This window comes from Coenobita brevimanus, chromosome 69 (genome assembly GCF_032717465.1).
Source record: "Coenobita brevimanus isolate Jiangsu-jjx chromosome 69, ASM3271746v2, whole genome shotgun sequence".
Classification (NCBI taxonomy): Eukaryota; Metazoa; Arthropoda; class Malacostraca; order Decapoda; family Coenobitidae; genus Coenobita; species Coenobita brevimanus.
Genome location: NC_137022.1, coordinates 24907071 through 24928622, shown reverse-complemented (window position 1 = coordinate 24928622; position 21552 = coordinate 24907071). Strand labels below are relative to the sequence as shown.

Genomic DNA, 21552 nt, shown 5'->3' with positions numbered 1-21552 from the left:
GTACATGATTCAGGCAGAATGTTAGATACAGCCTGCAGTAACCCCTTCACTGTTAGAGGTAATTCCTTGCTAAAACATTTACAGTAGGTACCAGTATTTATTTATTTATATATCTGTCTATTTATTTATTTATTTATTTTTGAGAGATGAGGTGGAAAAGTACTGTACCATACCATATGTGAATGAGGGGATTGTGGGTTTGAGAGAGGGCAGTTTGATGGCAAAGGACTGGGTTACTTTGACACAACTCACTTGTGATGACCCCTTCCAGGATTAAAGTGTGGCTGTAGGCAGATAAAAATGAAAGGATAGGTAGATATTTTTTTGTTCATGTAAAGTTAGATTTATCCTTGTGTTTCTTTTCTACCGGAGTGACTGGGTTATCCATGATTTCCTCAGCATTTATTTTGTTTGTCATGTGTAGGTTAGTGTGATGACTGATGTAGTATTTTCTTTTTCTCTGAAGGTGAAGTGAGGAGAATGGGTTATGGAGGTTGTGATTTCCTGTAGATGTCATTATGTGTTGGTTAGTTCATGTGTTGGCTGACTTGATCATGTGCTTTCATTTGCAGGAGAGACAATGAAATGATAGGATTTTAATGGCACTAATGATTTTCTCTAAAGGTATGATCTTGTGTATTGCATGATGGATGACATCTCTTCTACCACAGATGAGAAAGGAGGAAGAAGTTTGGAGTGACGGAAAGATGGCATTTTAGGACTCGTTAAAGTGAAAAGAGTGCATTGTTGATTTCCTTTAGGCTTTTTTATTTTTGATGTCTTGATGGCTGACTAATCACTTGTTTTCCCTTCTTCCACAGGTGAGATGGGAGGAGGGGGTTATGGAGGTGGTGGGGGTGGGGGAGGTGGCGGACGGCCCAACCTGCTGTACGGGAAGCTGTGCTCAGAGGATCAGCTGCAGCAGTTGGGCGTCACCCTGGATTATGTCAGTCCCGATGCACCCCAGCAACTGCCCTCCTCAACGTCCTCCTCCCAGCACCGCACCTCCGCCCACCAGCCGCCATCCTCCCATGGTTAGTACACCACCTTACACCATTTCTTGCCATCATGCCTGACTCTGATTACCTCCTGAATTAGAATACATTCATAGTGGCATGAAGTACTGTAATGTACTGTAGAAAATTTTATACATATTTGCAGAAATCTTATCAGTAGTAAGACCTTCATATTCTGTATTGTACATTTAAATTAATATTCCTAACATCAATTTCAGTAGTTACCTCTATAAAGCCCAAAGTGGGGAAACCCTTCTAGTATGACTGGCTTGTTTTATAATTATGTAGCTAGTTTTTGTCTTCATGCTCTTATTGACATGTCACCATTTGTTATTTTAGAACCAGTACTCTTATAAATTTCATTACCTAGTTCTCAGACTACTTGAGTTTGTATTTTATTCTCCCTATTATTGCATCAACAGGTAACTAACTTTTTCATGCTGCTAATCCCTTAGTCTAGGCTGTCAGTGACATCCAACAACTTGTTACAACAAAAAGTGCACAGAGAAAAGTTAATGAATATCTGACATAAATATTCTTTTGTATTATATCAGTTGCATCAGTTATGCAGCTGGGTTGCAAAACCCAGCCCCTGTATTTGGAAAGATATTTAAAATACAGTACTGTTTTTTTTTTGGGGGGGAGGGGGGGGCAGTTTCTTTTAATGTTAGAAAACTATTAAGACTTTACAACTATTATTACCCCTAAATTTTCATTTTACATTTTTATTGATGCAGGTAGTGTTGGTCTTATTTTTTTTATTTTTTAAATCACCCAATCACATCCCTATAGAAATTCAGGACTAGGATAGCCCAGCCTTGAGCCTCTGTATCATGCACAGGGTCATGTTTTCAGTGTTACCATGTGTAAAATGGAATGATTGCTAATTGTGCTAATTCTTATGCATGTGAAGCTTCTCCTCTGTCTTAGTTACAGATGAAGTCACTTTTGAATACCTTGGTGGGAAGCTGACTTAAAAAAACTCCCAGTTTTCATAATTGTTTGGTGGTCACTGCTTTGAACAGGATTGATCAAAGCGGGGTTGGGAGGCTAGAGTGCACACGTAAAACTTCAAGCAGATTGATCCACTACTGATGCAACTTTTGCAAGAATGCACATAATCGTATTCATCATATGTTATTTCCCAATTAAGAAAAAGAAGCATATGTGCGTTTTTGTGTACCAAGGTGTTAGCCTATGCCATATTTATGAACTATGAAAATTCAGTGATCCAGGGAGTATACTGTAGACTTCTTTCCATCATTATACCCAATCAGCATATACAATGTTCAGTGCAAATTTCTTTGTCTGTGTCTTTCTTTATGCATGTAGGCTATGTAGCCTATGTGTATGTTAAGATGTATTAGGAGGTGCTGTAAAGGTAGCCTCTTCAGTCAGGAACACATTTTTTTTTTAAAATTCTTGCTACCACCTGGTGCTTGTATTTAGCTTTGGGGAACCCTTTTGTAGTGGAGGCATTTAGTGGCCAGTGTTTCTTATGCTTTCAGCGTGAGAGATTTCCCTGCTGTTAAATGTCTTTGTTTGGAAGGGTTAAGGTTCAAATTGTCAGATATTCAGATTATCACTTTTTCACAGTGTTGGAAGTTAAGGTTTAATAGTTGGTTTGGTTTCACCTGGTGGAAGTGGGTGAATCCCACAGCATGCACACAAACCTGTGGTTGTGTGAAATTTGATGAATTTTGGTAATGAGTTACCATAGGAATAATTCTCAGTGTTTACCAGTCAAATCAACCCTCAAGTCTAACTACATTTGGCCACAAACAAAAATGAAAGAAGTTAGGAATCTTTGTCATACTAGACTAATGTGCTGTGATAACTTCCGTGTTTGCGTGTGCAGATTCAGTGGGAGACGTTGTAGGGCGTTTGGGTCAGGGTGGTGGTGCAATCAAGGATTTAGAAATCTTTGTCAGGTTAGAACAAATGCACTGTGGTAATTTTTGTTATTGTGCAAAGGTCCAGTGGGAGGTGTTGGAGGGAGTGTGGGTCAGGGTGGTGGTGCGTACAAGGCCGTGCCGCTACAGTCGCTGCACCGCTCCCCAGGCGACCGACGCTATCGGGACCCAGCTCAGGGGCCCCTACGCAAACTCTCCGTCGACCTCATCAAGACCTACAAACACATAAATGAGGTATTTTGCACAGCTCCAGTCTTACTCTTTAACTCGCTCAGGTTTCTATGCATTAACATTTCAACCCCCCAAAATGCCAGCAGATACAAGCAGTATATCCAGACTTATATTGCACACAGTGTAGTTAAGGCTTTTGACCCTTCTTGGGCTCAGACTTTATATTCATTGTAAAGCTCTTAACCTTAGACGGCTCATAACCTGTACAATAGGATTTAGTTAGACTGTATTGCAGGCACCACCCACACCTACCGTACTTTTATACAAACACTGACGAACTGGGAAGTGTACAGTGTACAAAATGCTACATCTCAAATGTGTAGGACCTTTGGTCTGCCTCAGTAGAATCAGCCAGTTTTCTCTGTGCCTTAGGTCTGCTCAGCTAGAGCAGATCATGATGCCAATAGCAGCAGCAGCCCAGTTACTACTGTTGTGTTGCTAGTGTTGTTAGAACGCTGGCTTCAAGAGCATGTTTTGTCAGACCTATGAAATGGTATAGAGGAATTGCAGGAAAGTTTGAAGTAAATCATTTTTTTTTTAGTTAAGATAATCAACTTCCTTCTCAGCATTTGTTTTATTTTTAACTAGGCTATACTCTGGACCTTGCTGAATCTCTACTCAGCCCCACCATGTTTTCTTCCTTTATTATTACTCAGCACATGCACAGGCACCGTCTTCTTTCTTGCTCAAGTTACTGAACCCAGAGAGCACTTATTCGTGCATTCACGCATTGTAATCTGTTCCAACCTACCCTCAGGTGTACTATGCGAAAAAGAAGAAGCGGGCGCAGCAGACGCAGGGGCAGAGTCCAAGTATGCACAAGAAGGAGCGCAAGGTCTACAACGACGGTTATGATGATGACAACCACGATTATATGATCAAGTCCGGTGAAAAGTTTGAGGATCGCTATGAAATTGATTCTCTTATTGGCAAGGGCTCCTTCGGCCAGGTAAGTTTAGCTTTACGTTCAGAGGGAGGAGAGCTTTGACGGTCTGGAAATAGGACTGAACACTGAGCTAACAGAATAGTGTCTTTTATATATAACTTGCATGAGTGAGTTTAGACTGCAGTGTCAGGTGGTTCAACTCCCAGAGCCCAATGACATTGTTGTTTTACTTTTGTTGTGGAAGACAAGGTTGGAGAAGGGCCTGGGGAGCAGATATTGGCATCGAATCAAAACATACACTCACACATACATATATACACATGACTGAACTGCCATTATCCATTAGGTTGCTATTGCATCAACCGTGTCTTCCACCTCCCTCTCAGCAGGGGGGTAAAAAAAAAACAAGTAATCGTGATAACCCCGGTATATCAACATAACCCTCAGTTTCACCTTTGAGCACTTTCTTTGGCACCCTGTTGCTTATGTATTCTGCAAATGTGGCCAGGCCATAGAAGCATACTTTTCTGCCAGTTTAGCAGTTCCATATTACTCCCATCCCCTTTCATCTATTCAGAAAGAGGCCTTTCATACATTTTTCTTGTACTTATGCTATCCATCATGCTTTTACTCAGTGACAATCATCCTCAGCCTCCTCATTCTTTGCTCTGTGCACTGCCATACTCAGCCTCTTTTACCCTGCCTCCCCACCTTCAGATGCTGGAGAGGGAAGCCTTCATTTAGTGACATTGTGGTGCCATTGATATTACGTGGTTGCCTCACGTGTTATACTGTACAAGAATCCCTCAATTCCCTCCCATCCCCCATAAGGATGATAGTGGGCTGTTGAAAATGAAAGACTTCAGCCTGCATTTCGCTGAGTAAAAGTTCAGGTATTCCTTGGGCCACAGCAACAACCATCACACTACACCCCATACCCTCCTCTCTGACTTGATGCCTTATTTATCCTCAGGTGGTGAAAGCATATGACCACGAGGAACAGACATGGACCGCTATCAAAATCATCAAGAACAAGAAACCGTTCCTCAACCAGGCCCAAATTGAGGTGAAGCTCCTCGAGATGATGAATCGGGCAGACTCCGACAACAAGTATTACATAGGTAAAGATAAGATAGGTGGGTAGATGAGTACGACGACACATAGCCCCCACCCCCACCTCCACCCATCCTCTTTCCTTCATTCCCTCGTTCCTTTCTCCTACCCCGAAGCATCTTTTGTCACTGCATCCTATACTGTCATTCATATTCTTGCCGCCTCCTCCTGCTTCCTCCTTCCCTCCTTCCTACCTTTCTTATCTCGTAGCCTGTTTTGGTTCAATTTCTTTTTATTCTTATCTTTCACTGTAACTTACACAATACTGACTTCTCTTTTCCACCTTCATCTTTTCAGTTTTCCATCCTTCTTGGCCCCTCTCATCTTATGTCTCTCTTCCCTGTACAGTATCTAGTTTTTCTTTCTTTCTTTTGCCATCTCTTTCCTCTTCCCCATTTTTGTTTTCTGTTTTTCACTCTCCCTTCCTCTCTGATCTCTCTCTCCCTCCCTTTCTCTGTTTTCTTTCTCTAGCCCCTTCTCTCCCATATCTCTTCCTCTCCCTCACTTTCTCTCCTTTCTCATTCCTTCCTTCTAACCTATCATCATCTCTCTATCATTTTTCTTCCTTGCATTTTACCTTTCTTCCATTTTTTTTTTCCTGTTTACTCACTCTCCCTTTCTATCCTTTGCGTGCTGCACCTCCTCTTTCACTCTCTCTCTCTCTCTCTCTCTTTTTTTTTTTTTTTTTTTTTTTTTTTGGTTACATCTTTTTCTCCCTAGCCTGCTCATGGTCTGTCTGTGTTGTTCCTCCTTCCTTGCCCTTCTCACTCTCTGTCTCTCATTTCTGTTGCTTAATTTGTTTTCTGTTGTGTTTGGGGTCTAATCTTGTCTTTTGCTATGTTCTGTAGTTCTCTTGTATTGGTTACATTTACATTACTATTCATTGCATATGAGTCTTTTTGTGTTGTTTATTTTTTTATATGCTTTAACTCACATTCACTTTGTATGCCACTTTCACTCCGTTTTCTACAATCTGTTGGATAATCTGTTTCTTTAACCCTTCCGTGGCCGCTGGCATTTACTGTAGCATGGTTGCCAGCAGTGATACAGCGCGACTTGTAGAAAGCTGCGAAAACTTTTGGGAAGGGAACGGAAGTCTGGAGATGCTGACACAGACCTACTCTAGCCTCTAAACCGCTCAAACTCTCGTGAATCAGTCATGAGTTGATTTCAGTCTTTTGTTCCCCTCAAGTGATAGTGTAAGTAAGAATATGAAAGCAAGAAAGTCAAGAAAAGTAAGTGCTGCACCCATTAACTTTCTCCTTTCTTTCCTCCCCCCCCAAAGAAAAGAAAAAGAAAACAGGAATAAACATTATAAACAAAAAAGAGGGAAGTCATTCATAACTATGTTTTTATGTATAAATACATAATGTATTATGTGCTGAATTTGTTCATTTTACACATTTCTTGTTTTGCACAAACATTTCAGCAACATATGAGGTGTTCTCATGGTGAATATATGATGTTCTTTCCCTTCACACTAATTCTCCTGTTTGAGATGCAAATCTCTGGGTGTATCGAATCTTGGTCAAGATGGTTTGGCCTATACTGTACACACACAGCAGACCAAAAATAGTAACCTTTTTCTCTCTTTCTCTATGGATTATGCCACCCATAGTATTAAAAAAACAAAACAATAAACATTATAAACATACAGAAGGAAAACATTCTTAATTATAATGTTATAAGTACACATTCTGTAGTGTTTACTGAATTTTTTCATTTTACATATTTCTTGCTTTGGACAAGCATTTCGGCAACATATGAGGTGTTCTTGTGGTGAATATATGGATGTAAAACCATCCCTTCCCTTCACATTAATTCCTTCATGCGAGGTGGTAGTCATGAGTTGTATCTAATTTTAGACGCTGCGGTTTGGCCTGATTTTACGAAGGAGGACCCTTATCTGGTTAGTGTCTAAAAATATCATCTCTCGCCTCTCTTTGGACTCAAACTTAATGACCTAGACCACAGAAATACCCGATACTTGCATAAATCTAATATACATCAAAAAGTGTGAAAAAAATATTTTTTTCCTGTGAAACCTACCATGTCATGTACTGATTTTATTCATAAAACACATATCTAGTCATTTCAAGCCATTTCAGCACCACTGAAATTTTTTTTGGGGAGGAATTCTTTGTCACCGATATCATGTGTGTAAATTTGTGCAACTTCTGCGCTCCATTGCACGGCTCAGGGTGGGTCTAGGAAGCTCAGAATTGCACTGCCAGGTGCATCTGATGTTCTTCTTCACTTTGGCAAGAAGAAAAAAAAAAACAGGTTTTTGAAACTTGAAAAATCGGCCCGATGGTTGGCCTGTGGGTCCTGACAAATTTTGGAGGCATGGCCACGGAGGAGTTAATTCTTGGAGTATCATGGTTAAATTTTGCATCCGATTCACTTTTTATGTATTTGAGTTAATGGCTTTCTACTTGCCACAGTTTTGTTTCTGTTGGTTGGGATCTTTTCAGCCAAAGGGTGTATTTTTGGTTTTATTTTACCTATCTCCAGATGATTTTATTCAGCTTACAGTAAACTCAGTTTGACCTGGAGGGGTTAGATACAGCCTTCACTAACCCCTTCACTGCCAGGGAGCTCCTATATGCTGAGTAAAATTGTCTGGTAGCAGCTGGAATAGACTAGGAAAGGTTGTTTTTGTAGTCAAGAGGTTTGTAGTCTGTATCATCCTTTATTACTTCTATTACTTTCCCTTCTTCCTTCATTCAGTTCCTGACATATTGCTTGCTGTTACTTCTACCATATGCTCTCCATTCACTCTTGTCTCCTCTATTTTATTTTACCATGGGTTTTATGTCCTTGTATGAGCCTTGTTTTCCCGTTCTGCCTTTCCCTCATGTCCTACACTTGTGTGGGCTTCTTTCACAGTTGATTTGTCTGCATATCGATGAAAGGAATTCTCAGTATAGTAAGCTTCAATGTGGATACATAGAGCTCACTAAGGATTCCATGGCAGCCTTGCAAATTATGCTTATAGTATTGGTTCATGCAATCAGCAGCATTATTAGCTTCACTGGGAAGGTATGGAGCTCACCAGGGATTCTGTGGTAACGTTTCCAATAATGCTTGTGTGAATGATTTGTGTGCTTCCCAACGTGGTAAGCTTCACTGGGGAGATGTGGAGCTTGAAGGATTCCATGGTATCTAATAATGCTCATGTAAATTATTCATAAGCTTCACAGGGGAGGTACAGAGCTGTAAGGAGACGATGGTGGCCTTTGTAATAATGCTCATGTTAATGATTGATGCCTCTGCTGAAGTAACTGAAAGGTGACTGTGGAATTGGAAACATGAGTGAAGACTGTTGGTTAGCATTGTGCCAAAAAGCAGCAGCTGTGAAAGTGGCCCTCTGTCCTTATTTTTTATTTTATTTTATTTTTTTTCCATGTTAACTTTTTCACTGTAATGATTTTTTTTTCTTTAGTATGTTCTTGCTACCTCCAGATGATTTTATTCAGTTTGTGAAGGGCAATGCTTGATGGAGTGCATATGAACCTCCTTTGGCACAAGTCTTTCAGTAGTTGAGTGAAGTTGTGTGGAGGTACCAAGAATAAACTAAAATTTGTCCTTGTAGTGAAAACGTTAATGTTTAGGACTTCCACAGTCACTACTTAGGATAGGATCATAATTTAAGTGTATCAGGAAAGTTAACACTGGGTTGAGATTGAAGGTTCAGTCTTGCACTGTAGTTGTGTTTCTAGTTTTGATTGAAAATTTGTTGGGATAACGGTGGTGTTTTTGTGGCCTAGTGTCCCATAGTTTTTGTCTTGTTGAAGCTTCCTGTACTCACTCACTTGCCAGTTGAACCAGGACTGCAGTGATATAGCCATTAAGATTAAGCACATCAGTCCAGTTATTCCTATTTCATTTGATGCTAGTTGTCTCCAGATGTATAAGAGGGGTTGGATGTAGTCTGTATTAACCCCCTCACTACTCTAGCACTTTCTGAAGTTGGCCACAGTCATCTGGTAGTGATTTGATTAAAATGAAGAAAGTACATCTTCAGATTGAAGCAGTTGTTAAATCTCTGTACCCAGATTATTATTTTTTTTAGCAGAGTGTGGAGTTCATGTGCCAGAGATATGCACACCGTTTATGAGATTTAGTTGTAGATTTAGTCATACTGTACTGATCTTTTATACACAACATTGATATAGTGTAAAGGATTGTTTTTAATTTTCTTGTGTCAGAGTATTAATTAATGTGGTGTTCAGAGTTTTTCACCTTTTAACTTCTGTTACCATTATTATGCATTGAAAATCGTGTTTAAGAACCTCTAAGTCGTACTTAGTTTAGTATGGGTTCCAGCCACAAATTTACTACCACCTTTGTGCTTTGAGTTAGTTCCTTAACCCAGTCAACCTGTGGACTTCTTTTTCATTGTATTCTTTCCAGTTGTTGATGGTTTTATTTGGCTTAGGAGGGGCTATGTATACAGTTTGGAAACCCTTTCAAGATGAGAGGTCTTTAAGAAGTTGAGTAAAATCATCTGGTAGCAGTAAGAATAAGCTAAAAAGGATGTCACCAGGATTCAAGAGATTAATCTATTCACCTTGTCCTAAACACCCACATCCTTTGATAAATCTGTCCCTGTAAAGCCACAGTCTACCTGATAAAAGCACCAGGAATTATGTATGTCTTGAATGGCTGCTGGTTCCACAATGCTGCCCTTTTTGGTTATGGCCAGATGAACTGAGTACATATAACAGCTGATACCCCCTCCCCCTCCCATCAGGCACAGACCTTCCCCCACCCCAACATTCCTCATCCCTTTCTTTACTGTAAATTTAACAGTTGTTCGTATCCCAGAGTTCCTTTACACACCCAACTCACCCCTCTCACTTTAAATCCCTCACTGATTCCTACCCCATTCCCATTTTGTCACTCCCAACCCCAGTTATTCCCACTGCAGTCCTCCTTCTATCCCTGATTTGCCTTCCTTGTGTCCCCCTCCCTCCCCCTCCCACATACAGTAAAGCTACATTTCGCTTGCCTGCGTAAGTAAAGGTTAGTGGTGTGGTCCCCTTTCCCCCCCTTTTGTGTGCTGTAGTCTCTCTCACACACTTGTCTCCTCAATGTTGTGTGTGCATAGTTATGTGTACAGCACTCGGTAGTAGTGGCAGAGTGCGATGACCAGTGATTGTACTACTCCTCTCCACTCTAACCTGATGTTCGTGTACTAAATGTGTACATGTAACAGTGAGGAGTGTGATGGCTAGTGTTTGTGCTCTTCTTCACTCTCTAACCTGATATTCATGTACTGAAAGTGTACATGTATAGGTAGATTGTGATGGTTAGTGTTTGCACTCCTCTTCACTCTCTAACCAGATGTTTGTGTACTAAAAGTGTACATGCAGTGGTAGAGTGTGATGGTCAGTGATTGTTTTCCTCCCCACTTTCAGGCCTGACATTCTTGTACTAAATTGCACATGACTAGTAAGGAGTGTGATGGCCAATGTTGTTCTGTCTGCTCTATCCTAAGTTGATATCAGTGTACTAAAAGTGTACATGTACTGATAAAGAATGAAGTGGCCAATGTTTGTACTCCTCTCCACTTGGAACCAGTGGCTGCAGCTGGTGGACTTGCCGTGGGAAGCTAAAAAACAAAGATTTCATTTTTTTTCCTATACCGTACAGTGACATCTTTTCAATACTATTCTTGCTACCGTTAGATTACCTGTATTTAGCTAAGGAATGATGTGTGTTGAGGGTGTTAAACCCTTCAGTCTGAGGATGTATTCTGTTATTTTGGTTTGTACAGATGATTTTATTCAATTTAGGGAGAGCTTCTAGGAGTGAAGGGGTTAATCATTGCTATATTTCTCCTCTCCAGTTTGAAAGTCAGTCCTAAGTTGGATCAACCATTTGGTATTGACCTGATTAAGGTGAAGAGTTATGTTATTGGATGTAGGATGTGATATGGTCTGCATCTTATCTTTCCAGTTTAAAAAGTCTCTTATAAGCTGAAGATAGCAAGAATTTAGTAGAAAATACTTCCTCAGGTTGAAGAGGTTAGATTAATACTTTTGATAATGAGAGAAAGTAAAACTAGTTATATACCTATTGGGTCAGTGGGTCATATTCTGGTTGGTTTAGGAGGCTTTCTGACACCTCAGTCTTAGCAGTTAATTTTGTATATTGTGCCTTGATAATATACTCTATTATATGTAATATAATCCTTGGTATGGACATGGCTTAGTGTCTTGAAATAGATGGAGAGCTGCCGTCAGATAATAGGGACATACATACGCTGGCATAATCAGTGGTCTTAAGTGCAAATGTAAATATTTTGATACTGATATAATTTGCAGTGTAACTTACAATAGATAATTTGCTTATGTAACATACTAGAGAAGACCAATATGCCATGTACAGAAATACATAATGGAATATTAGCATGCTGTATACAGAAGTAAGCCGGTAAGAATGAGTTGTCAGGGATTTTCCTAACCCACAAGAGAATGGGACAGTGTCAGTTTAAAAATCTCAGGTTTGGGTACAAGTTTTGCTCTACTTTTATCATGTTAACATTTCTAAGCCATTGTTGTTTAGCTTCATTACTTACCACTGTTTGTGTTACTTTCATCTCTGCTGTGGGTCTTATGTCAGTGAATGTAATTAGTTTGTGGAATTAACTGATGCGAATGATTCATGGGAGATATTACTTAAATTGACTATCAAATAACAGTGTTGTGTACATGGAGGGTATGGTGAGAGAAGGTTGAAGGTGGAAGTTGTTTAAGGGAATCACTAATTATGATAAATATGTGAGTATAAGGAGAGTTGTGTCGAATGGGATGTAGGTGGGTGTGAAATGATGTATTATGAATGTTGAGGTTTGTCTAATGCTTCATCACAGTGTATCTCAATCAGGGTAAAATTGTTTGGCTGTGGCAGAAGTGTAATACATCCAGCATTGTACAGAAAAGATTTAAAAGATAATTATACAGGTGAAGAGTGATTTTGAAGGATTGCATCAGGTATTGTTAGGATGATGATGCACTTGTAATGGTAATGCACGAGTTAAGGAAATGAGTGTTTGTATGGTGACTGGCAGTTGTTTTGCTCCTTATGGGTTTTTAATATTTTAGTTTCCCTAACTTTTGCTAATTGTTTTGCATTATTCTGGTTTGGTATAGTCTTTTTCTTTCCTCCTTGAAAATACTTACATTTTGTTGTTGTGTATAAACTGTACTTCTCTTTCTTTTTGTTGGGTTTATTCCACTTTGCTTCTGCATGACCTAATCCTCACCTCCTCTATGATCCCAGAGTGCTTGAGTTTCTTTCACTCATACTTCATTGTTTTCATCATTATTTTCCCCTGACTTGTATGTGAAATAATGAAAGACCTGTGACAGAACATAACCCTATAACACCACCACACCCACCCTGCTAACCCAACCTATACCTCTGCAGTGCGTCTGAAGCGACACTTCATGTGGAGAAACCACTTGTGCCTGGTGTTCGAGCTGCTCTCTTACAACCTGTATGACCTGCTGCGCAACACAAACTTCCGTGGGGTCTCACTCAACCTCACCCGGAAGTTCGCACAGCAGCTGTGTACGGCGCTACTGTTCCTTTCCACCCCAGAGCTGCAGATCATCCACTGTGACCTCAAGCCAGAGAACATCCTCCTCTGCAACCCCAAGCGCAGTGCCATCAAGATTGTTGACTTTGGCAGCTCATGTCAGATGGGACAGAGGGTGAGTACTCTGTGGTTGGAGCACCTTAATTGGGATGATTGCCTTGTACAGGTTTGGTCATCAAGAGGTTTCTTGACCATGTAATGCCACCAGGGGAGTAGATCGGTCGTATGTGGTTGCCGTGCCTTGGGCTTCTGCACCTTGAAGTGAATAAAATGGAATTGGCATGTGAAAGAAAAGATAGATAATGGCATAGATCTACCAGTACCATTATATATATATATATATATATTATTTTTTTTCATGCCAAAGGAATACCAAACAATGACATTAACCTGTCTGTCATTACTTGTTATTCCATTCTCCAATATGGAGGGCCTGAAATTAGAGTGTTCATGTATACTCTGAATTATCTTTATTTTATGCAGTCATTCATCACATCTACCTTCTGGTACTTTACTAAAAGATCTGTGTTATTTGTTTAATGTATGGTAATTGGATGTTATCCAGTAATGCAGCAGCAATACCATTTTACTTGGTCCTTTTCCCTCCAGCTGTTAATTTATTCCCCGGTCATAAACACATCTACCCTCATGTGTATGGAGTCTTTGGTTCCCTGTTGCTACTTCCTGTATTGATATATATATATATATATCGTTTTCATTTTTGAAGGCTCCAACATACATGCATGCATCAGCTGTGGTCACCTAATGACAGCTTTCCACGCTGCTTGATCTCTAGCAGCATCCCAGTGACATTGTCCCAGGTCTTTTCTGGTCTACTACTCACTACCCTACCCCCAACATTAAAACTTTTCACTGTCTGCACATCCCCCATTCTCTCCACATGCCCAAACCATCTCAATCTATTTCCTCTCATCGCAACTCCAATACACTCCAGTCCCATGCTACCGCTCAACTCTTTTTTCAGTAATGGGTAAATAGAATGTTTTTCCCAATTTTTATTGATGCAGTAAATGCTGAAAAGTTTCAGTAAACAATATCATTTCTCCAATGCCATGTTTTTGCACAATGGATCAAAGCTTCACATGACCTTGTTAAGTCACCATTCCTTGAAAACTTAAGCCCAACAGAAGCTGATCCATGCTGTAGGTTGGGAGCTATGGGCCTTTGAATTGGAATTATTTGTATCACGGTGAAATTACCCCGCAGTGAAATTACCCCGTTGTACCCTATATATTTTTTCCTGTGTCTCAAATATCCACATAGATGTATACATGTCTCCCCTGCATTGATCATTAATTCCAGAGTAACATATTCATATCGTCAAACCCAGTGAATTTCCATTCTTGTTCTGTTTCCACAGTAACTGCAGTGATGTTTCCTCCAGATTTACCAGTACAGCCACTTGTGATTCTACCTATCTCATACAGTATGGCCATCAATATGTGGAGTTTTTGCTTGTGTTTCCATAGTAACTATAATGATGACTCCCCCAGATCTACCAGTACATCCAGTCACGATTCTACCGGTCACCTGAGGTGCTACTGGGTATCCCGTATAACATGGCTATTGATATGTGGAGTCTGGGCTGCATCCTGGTGGAAATGCACACTGGTGAACCACTCTTCTCTGGGGCCAACGAGGTCAGTACAGGGCAGACTTGCCACTTGCAGTTTTGTAGTTAAGGCTAGTGAGGTGTACCCAGGGAATAAAGGTTAGGATGTTGTTGACGATGATGATATAATTCCAGTGTACTTTCCAACAACTTGCTGTAAACCATAACAATTGCCAGTACTGTTTATTATTCATTCATTTGTTCAGGCAGTGTAGTAGTGTTTTGTTTTGTGAGAACTGTGTGGTAGCCATAAACCAGTAGTGAAATGGGTGCCTGATGGTGTAATGGGTATGTACTTGAGTCACACATGTCTCATATACGTTTATGTCCAAGAGGTGTTTGGGGTTTATGGCTCACGTAATGCAACAAAGAAATGTTACGGGTCGCACAGGCGGTACATATCTGGACAAAGTAGTCAAGCCCCAGGTCTCTGTGCGCTTGATAAGATAGCAAAGCATTTGATGGATTGGCAGAGTGACAGCTGTGGCTTTGGATGTATCATATGTACATTTGGAAGAAGTTGCATATTGGGTACACACTTTTTCCACTTTCCACGTGTGAATATAAGTTTGATAGTAACCAAATTGACAACAGTATAACATCAAGACAAAATTGTGGTGTTATTGCAGGTTGACCAAATGAACAAGATAGTGGAGGTGCTGGGAATGCCACCCAAGCATATCCTGGATATGGCCACCAAGGCACGCCGTTACTTTGACAAACTGCCCGATGGCACGTATATCCTGAAGAAGGCGAAGGATGGCAAGAAGTACAAGCCGCCCCTCAGCCGCAAACTCCGCGATATAATAGGCGTGGAGAGCGGGGGTCCGGGAGGCAGGAGGCTCAATGAACAGGGCCACTCGGTGTCAGACTACTTGAAGTTCGAGGACCTGATCAAGAAGATGCTGGACTATGACCCCAAGACCCGCATCACACCCTACTACGGCCTCCAGCACAACTTCTTCAAGCGCACCTCTGATGAGTCCACCAACACCAGCAACTCCACCAGCCCTGCCATCGAGCACTCCGTGGCATCACCAGTCAACCATGCCACAACCTCTCAGCCCGGTTAGTACTCTACCTTTGTTTTATTGCTAGAATTTTCTTTGAAAGGAACAGCATTTCCTGACTCAGCCTTTGCTTGTTTTCTCTCATATTAAAGCACACACAAATGCACACACTGAAGACCTATAATTCATACTTCTTCCTATAACAGCTTCTGGCAGGTGGAGAGAGGAGCTGCTACAGAACTGAAGATCGTGGTTCTATCCAGTCACCACACCTCTCATGCATCTTACTAACGACATGTACTGATCTTTTAGTATATTCTTAACGAAAAGTTCTACAGGAATGCCTGGGTGAAGCGGCCAACTTTTTGCAGTCCATTAGATTCACTTCCAGTTTAGCCTGGGATCATCAGCAACATTAGTACCAATTTCATCCATTTTACCCTCTTAGGCTACCCTACAGACTAGTGAGGTAAAGTGGTTGGTATGATGGTGGTGATGATTGTGGTGGCATTTCTAGTGTTTCTGTATTCCACAGTGAATGTCTTTCCAGTGCCTCAGTGGATCCATAATACAACCCTTGTTGTATGGGAATCAGAAATACAGGGAGATTAGTAGATTTTGGTACTGAGTCATGTGGTACAGGAGATAAACAGAATGCATATGATATGACTCCTGGCTCTTCTCATTCCTTGCACTTGCAGATACAGCCTTTTTTTTTTTTTTCCTATAAGAGAGAATAATCCAAGGAGACAGCATTATGGCATTGCTTTCCACATACCATACACAGGTAGGTATTTAAGGTATGGTAGTGATGATGACGATGATGAGACGACTGTTTTTCAGTGTAGGTGTAAGCTATAGAAATGTACATAGATTACTTTGAAGTACAGTATTTATATGTGAGTGATTTTATGGACTTGGTAATGGCTACGTGGAATGTAAGAGGAGCGAATGATTAGGTGAAAGAGAGAGAGATTGTCCAGGTGCTTGAGGGTGCAAAAGTGGATGTATGTGGAATGACTGAAACAAAATAGAGAGGAGAAAGTGTGAGAGAATGGGAGTATGGATGGGGTATATGTGCAGGAATAGGTGAGAATGAGAGGGCAAAGGAAGGAGTATGTATAGTTGTGAGTAAAAGATGGAAGAAGAGCATAAGACAGTATGGATCAGTTGGGTCAAGGATTGCGTGGGTAAAGTTGAAAGTTGGAATACAAATGTGGGCGGTTGTGTGTGTGTATGCGCCAACGCAAGATCGTGCTAGCAGAGTGAGAGAGGAGTTCTGGACAAATGTGGAAGTGTGCATGGAAAAGGTTGGAAGGAATGAGAGAGTGTTTTTGATCGGTGATATGAATAGTAAAGTAGGGAATGTGAAGGTGGATGGAATAGTTGGTGAGTGGGGCGTGCCTGCTGCGATAGATGAGAATGGCAGTGCGTTAGTGGACATTTGTGCTGGGAGGGGGTTGGTGATAGCCAATACCCTCTTCAGGCATAAAATGATCCACAGGTATACATGGCGAGTGATGAGAAGGGTGGGTGGTGAACTGAATGAAAAGAAGGCAATGATTGATTATGTGTGTGTGGATGAAAGGATGCGAAGATGTGTAATGGATGCAAGAGTTTATAAAGGTTGGGGGAGTGGACTTTCTGACCACTACTTGGTGGTGGCCAGAATTAGGATACAAGTAAGATGGAGGAATAGAAGAAGGGAAAGATGAGAGGAAGGAGTAGTTGCAAGGAGAGTGGAAAGGTTACAAGAGGATGAGAAAAAGGCAGAGCATAAGAGAGAAGTGGAGGAACGATTGGGCAAATATGAATTGGAGCAGATAGGGGACGTGGAAGGTGTGTGCAGGATATTTACAGAGGAAATATGTGCTGCATGTGATGTGGTGTGTGGGAGGAAGAGAAGACGGAGGGGGGTGCAAGGAACAGTGTGGTGGACTGAAGAGGTGAGACAGGCTGTGGCACAAAAGAAGAAAGCATACAATGAATGGATGAGAAATAGGGGCGTGGAAGAAGTTGAGAGGCGGAAGAGAGAGTTATATGTAGAAAGAAAGAGAGAGGTGAAAAGATTAGTAAGAGAGAGTAAGAAGCGAGTAGATGAGGAATTTCGAAGGAATTTGAGTGTAAAGTGGAGGGACTGTAAGAAAATGTTCTGGAAAGAGGTGAAGAGAGTAAGACAGGGTGGAAGTGAGGTTAGCAGGGGAGTGAAAAATGAAAATGGTAGATTACTAGTGGAGAAGGGAGAAAAAGTGAGCAGGTGGAGAGAACACTTTAAGGAATTGTTGAACATACAGGATGGAAGTAATGCGAGTATAAGTGGCTGGGGAATGGCTGGGAGAAGGATGGAGGTGAGAAGACAGGAAGAAATCAGTAGGATAGAAGTTGTGGAAGCAATGAAGAAAGTTAAATTGGGGAAAGCCCCAGGAATTGATGGAGTGTGTGGTGAAATGCTGAAGCATGGGGGAGAGATAATAGTAGAATGGATGAGGAAGATGTGCAGATTGGCCTGGGAGGAAGGTAGAGTCTCGGAGGATTGGAAGTCAGGTATTATTATTCCCTTGTACAAAGGAAAAGGGGAAAAAGAAGTGTGTGGTAATCATAGGGGCATTTGTCTTCTTAGTATAATAGGAAAAGTGTATGGTAGGATACTTATTGACAGAGTTAGAGAAAGAACAGAGGAATTAGTTGGAGAAGAACAGGGAGGCTTTAGGAAGGGAAGAGGTTGTGTAGATCAGATATTCATTCTGAGATCTTTAGTGGAAAAGTTTCTAGAGAAGGGAAAGAAGTTGTATGCGGCTTTCATGGATTTGGAGAAAGCATATGACAGGGTGGATAGACAAGGGTTGTGGAAAGTATTAAGAATATATGGAGTAGATGGAAAGTTGTTGAATGCTGTGAAAAGTATGTATGATGGTGCTAAGGCTGCAGTGCGTGTGGATGGTGACCTAAGTGAATTTTTCTCTTTGGAGGGTGGGTTGAAACAGGGATGTGTCATGTCTCCATGGTTGTTCAATCTGTATATAGATGGGGTAATAAAAGAGGTATAAGGTAGGGTAGTGGATGTTGGAGTGGCCCTGGTGAGAGAGGATAGTGTTTGGAAACTCCCTGTACTGTTGTTTGCAGATGATACTGTGTTGTTGAGTGAAGACGAAGGGGAGCTGCAAGGCTTGGTGGATGAGTTTGGGAGAATGTGTAAGAATCGGAATCTAAAGGTGAATTAGGGAAGAGTAAAGTGATGGTCTTTGAGAGAGGTGAAGTCAGTGAATGTACAACAAGGTTGGATAGTGAGGAATTGGAAAATGTGAGTACGTTTAAGTACTTGGGTAGTGTGATGAGAAAGGATGGAGGTTTGGAGGGTGAAGTGCTTGAAAGGGTACAGCAGGGAAGAAAGGTTGCTGGTTCTTTGAAAGCAGTGGTAATAACTTGTACAGCAGTTATGTCATGTATATTTTTCTGATGTTGCTGATTTCTTAAATACTTAACAGATTTTCTTCACTGTACTAAAGATCTGAGAAAGCGAAAGTGTTTGGAGTGTAGTTGTGCTGCATGATATTGTGGTGGAATAAGTTTGGTGTCTTAACCCTCTGAGGCCAGTTCATGTCTGAGGATGCGCGGTCGACAGGCACCGGTTCACGTCTGATGACGTTTTTATATTTCATGGGCATGTTTCAACTTAAAATTGCACCAAACACTCTGAGAATGGTGTGGCAGGCTCTCTTGTGCACCGGAGGGTGTGAGGACAGGCTGGCTGGGACAGTGGTGATGGTGGGGGGGGGGAAGGCACCTGGAGGGCCAGAGTACACGTGTAGTGACTGGTCAGCCTCTCATGCACTAGTAGAGATATACACCAGCAGAGGATAAGTACATCCTTTTTTGTGTTTGTATCATTTATGATTGATTTGTAAGAAAAAGAAAAAAAAATTATTGGAAAATCCAAATTATGAAAATTAGCCCAGTTGTGGGAAGGGGATAGAGTGCAGGGAGTCCGGTGTCAGGGTGTTGAAATTCTTGGTATCTGTCATGTCAGACACTCACTCCATTTGATTAAAGGTATTGTAGATATTCTTTAGGATGTAAATGTTGCTTTCCTTAATCCCTACGTGCCGGGTGTTGGTATAGACTGATGCAAAAGGGGTGGATAGAGGCCGCTGAGTGTCGGTAATATCTGCAGTTGTTTTCACGCCACAGTTTGAGGTGGCTGCCATTTGATCCCATCACCAAAGAGAAGAGGGAGACTCCTACCTCCCAACACCCTCGGTCTGCTCTGTCATTTTGCCAGGTGTAGAACGATGTTTTCTGAAACCTCCAACTTTGGTTCCATTCCCGCCTCACGTCGACCCCTTGCCTTATCCACCCCTGCCAAGCCTTTTTCCAAGAATACTAGGAAAGGGCCCAGTGATAGTGCCATAGAGTGTGCCTTGGACACCACTGTGTCTAGTTTATCTAGTAGTGGAGAAGTTATCACGCTGAGAGCATGCCAAAGTGGGGGCCACATGCACACGCATGAATACATCCTGCTTCGAGCGCCAAAGGTTACTGATCTTCACGTCCATGCTCACTGACGTGTCCACCTGCAGACCTGGAGATGCTTTCATTCACAAGAAGAGTTGATGAGCAATGTAGTGTATAATATGTTTCCCTAACTGCTATAGTTTCCGAGATATTAAGGATTGAAAACATGCTGTTTTGGGAAAAATGCCTGTAGGGAGAGAATGGCTGCACTGAAATATGCCCTTCATCTAGAGGTTAATGTAAGATGAAGTTAGGGTAATAGTGACTGTTTTATATTATCTTATAACTGATATTTTATAGAACCTTTTGTGGCTGTCTTTGAAAAGTTTGTTGTGAAAGATTTAAAATATGTATGTTGTGCTGGATGGATGTGTATATAATGTGGGTTGGAATAAAGGCGATAGACTGTACAGTGAAGTAGTGTGAATTGTGTAGTGAAGTAATATGAATTGTGTAATGACATTGTGTTGCATTCTAAGTCACATTGGTGGCTGGAGATTTTGTCATACCTCATTCTCAGTGATTTAGTCAGTACTTTGCACCTCAGTATCCTGAGTATTGATGAGTAAAAGGTGCTAGGAAGCTTGCTATGGCACCTAAAATGTGGATTTTGTTTTGTTACAGTTGCCGTGTGTGGTCGGGCACGTAGTGACCCGTCACACCACCACACCCACGCGGGTCATCCCATCCCAGCCATGGACTGTGAGGTGTTCAGTCACCACCCCCCACCCCACCCCCGCCACGTGCACCCCCACCATGCCCACCGCTGCCGGCCCCCAGATCCCCGCCCCCCTGAGGGTGCCGGCCGACCTCAGCCCCAGGCCCCGGCGCCCGGGTCGGGGGCGGCGGGTGGAGCTGGCCTGCCCCCCGCAGCAGTGTATGGCGCCCACTCCTACCTCCCCATGGCTCTTGACTGCACTCAGACAGGGTCGGTCAACCTGCCCCTGGCACCTGGCGGGGGCAGTGGGGCGGCCGGCCCGCCCTCAGCCCCCTACCACTACCCTGGCCTCCCCGGCTTCCCCCCGCCCACCTCCAGCAGCAGTAGCGGGGGCAGTGGAGGGGGGCAGGGTGGGGTGGTTGGATATAGCTACCCTGGGGGCTCTCTAGTACCGGTGGTGTCGGGAGGGTCAGGGCCAGGGGTGCTGTATGAGGGGGCACGACCACCCGGGGCGCATCTTGAGCAGCCGCAGCCCCTACCCATGTCACAAGCGGGAGGTGCCGGACCAGCAGCACCGGCACCAGGTGGGGCGGCAGTGGGCCGGACACCACACAGACAGACCACCACCGGCAGCAGTGCCACTGGGGCTGGGGCCGGGGCTGGGGCCGGGGCTGGGGCGGGGGGCGAGGACAGCCCAATGGTGGTGCAACACAGCCCCCTGGCCAGTCATTAACGGCTGGGCTCACTAGCAACCTGCTCAACAGTGAACTGTGAACATTGGCCACCCAGGCCCGGGACAGTGACCAGAGTCTGGCCGGGCCGGGCTGGCCCCCGCGCCCACCCCACCCACGTGCCCAGCGTGCCTGTGTACCACCACCATGCGTCACGCCCAGTGTGGAGGCTGGCTATCCCATCCACACCCACACCCCCACCTGGCTGCCTGGCCCCTTCCCCACACCAACACCCACCCC

The 21552-nt window shown here is 42.6% G+C and overlaps 1 protein-coding gene across 1 annotated transcript in view; it reads left to right on the top strand.

Moving 5' to 3' along the window:
• Positions 1–21314, top strand: part of LOC145406209 (dual specificity tyrosine-phosphorylation-regulated kinase 1A-like) — a 54052-nt gene extending 32738 nt beyond the window's left edge. Inside the window, exons 2-9 of the mRNA XM_080277415.1 lie at positions 849–1034; positions 2991–3163; positions 3918–4109; positions 5020–5182; positions 12597–12883; positions 14283–14429; positions 15031–15469; positions 20548–21314. Of these exons, the coding sequence (XP_080133541.1) occupies positions 849–1034; positions 2991–3163; positions 3918–4109; positions 5020–5182; positions 12597–12883; positions 14283–14429; positions 15031–15469; positions 20548–21314 (2354 nt within the window). The remainder of the gene's footprint in view (positions 1–848; positions 1035–2990; positions 3164–3917; positions 4110–5019; positions 5183–12596; positions 12884–14282; positions 14430–15030; positions 15470–20547) is intronic.
• The last annotated feature ends 238 nt before the right edge of the window (positions 21315–21552 follow it).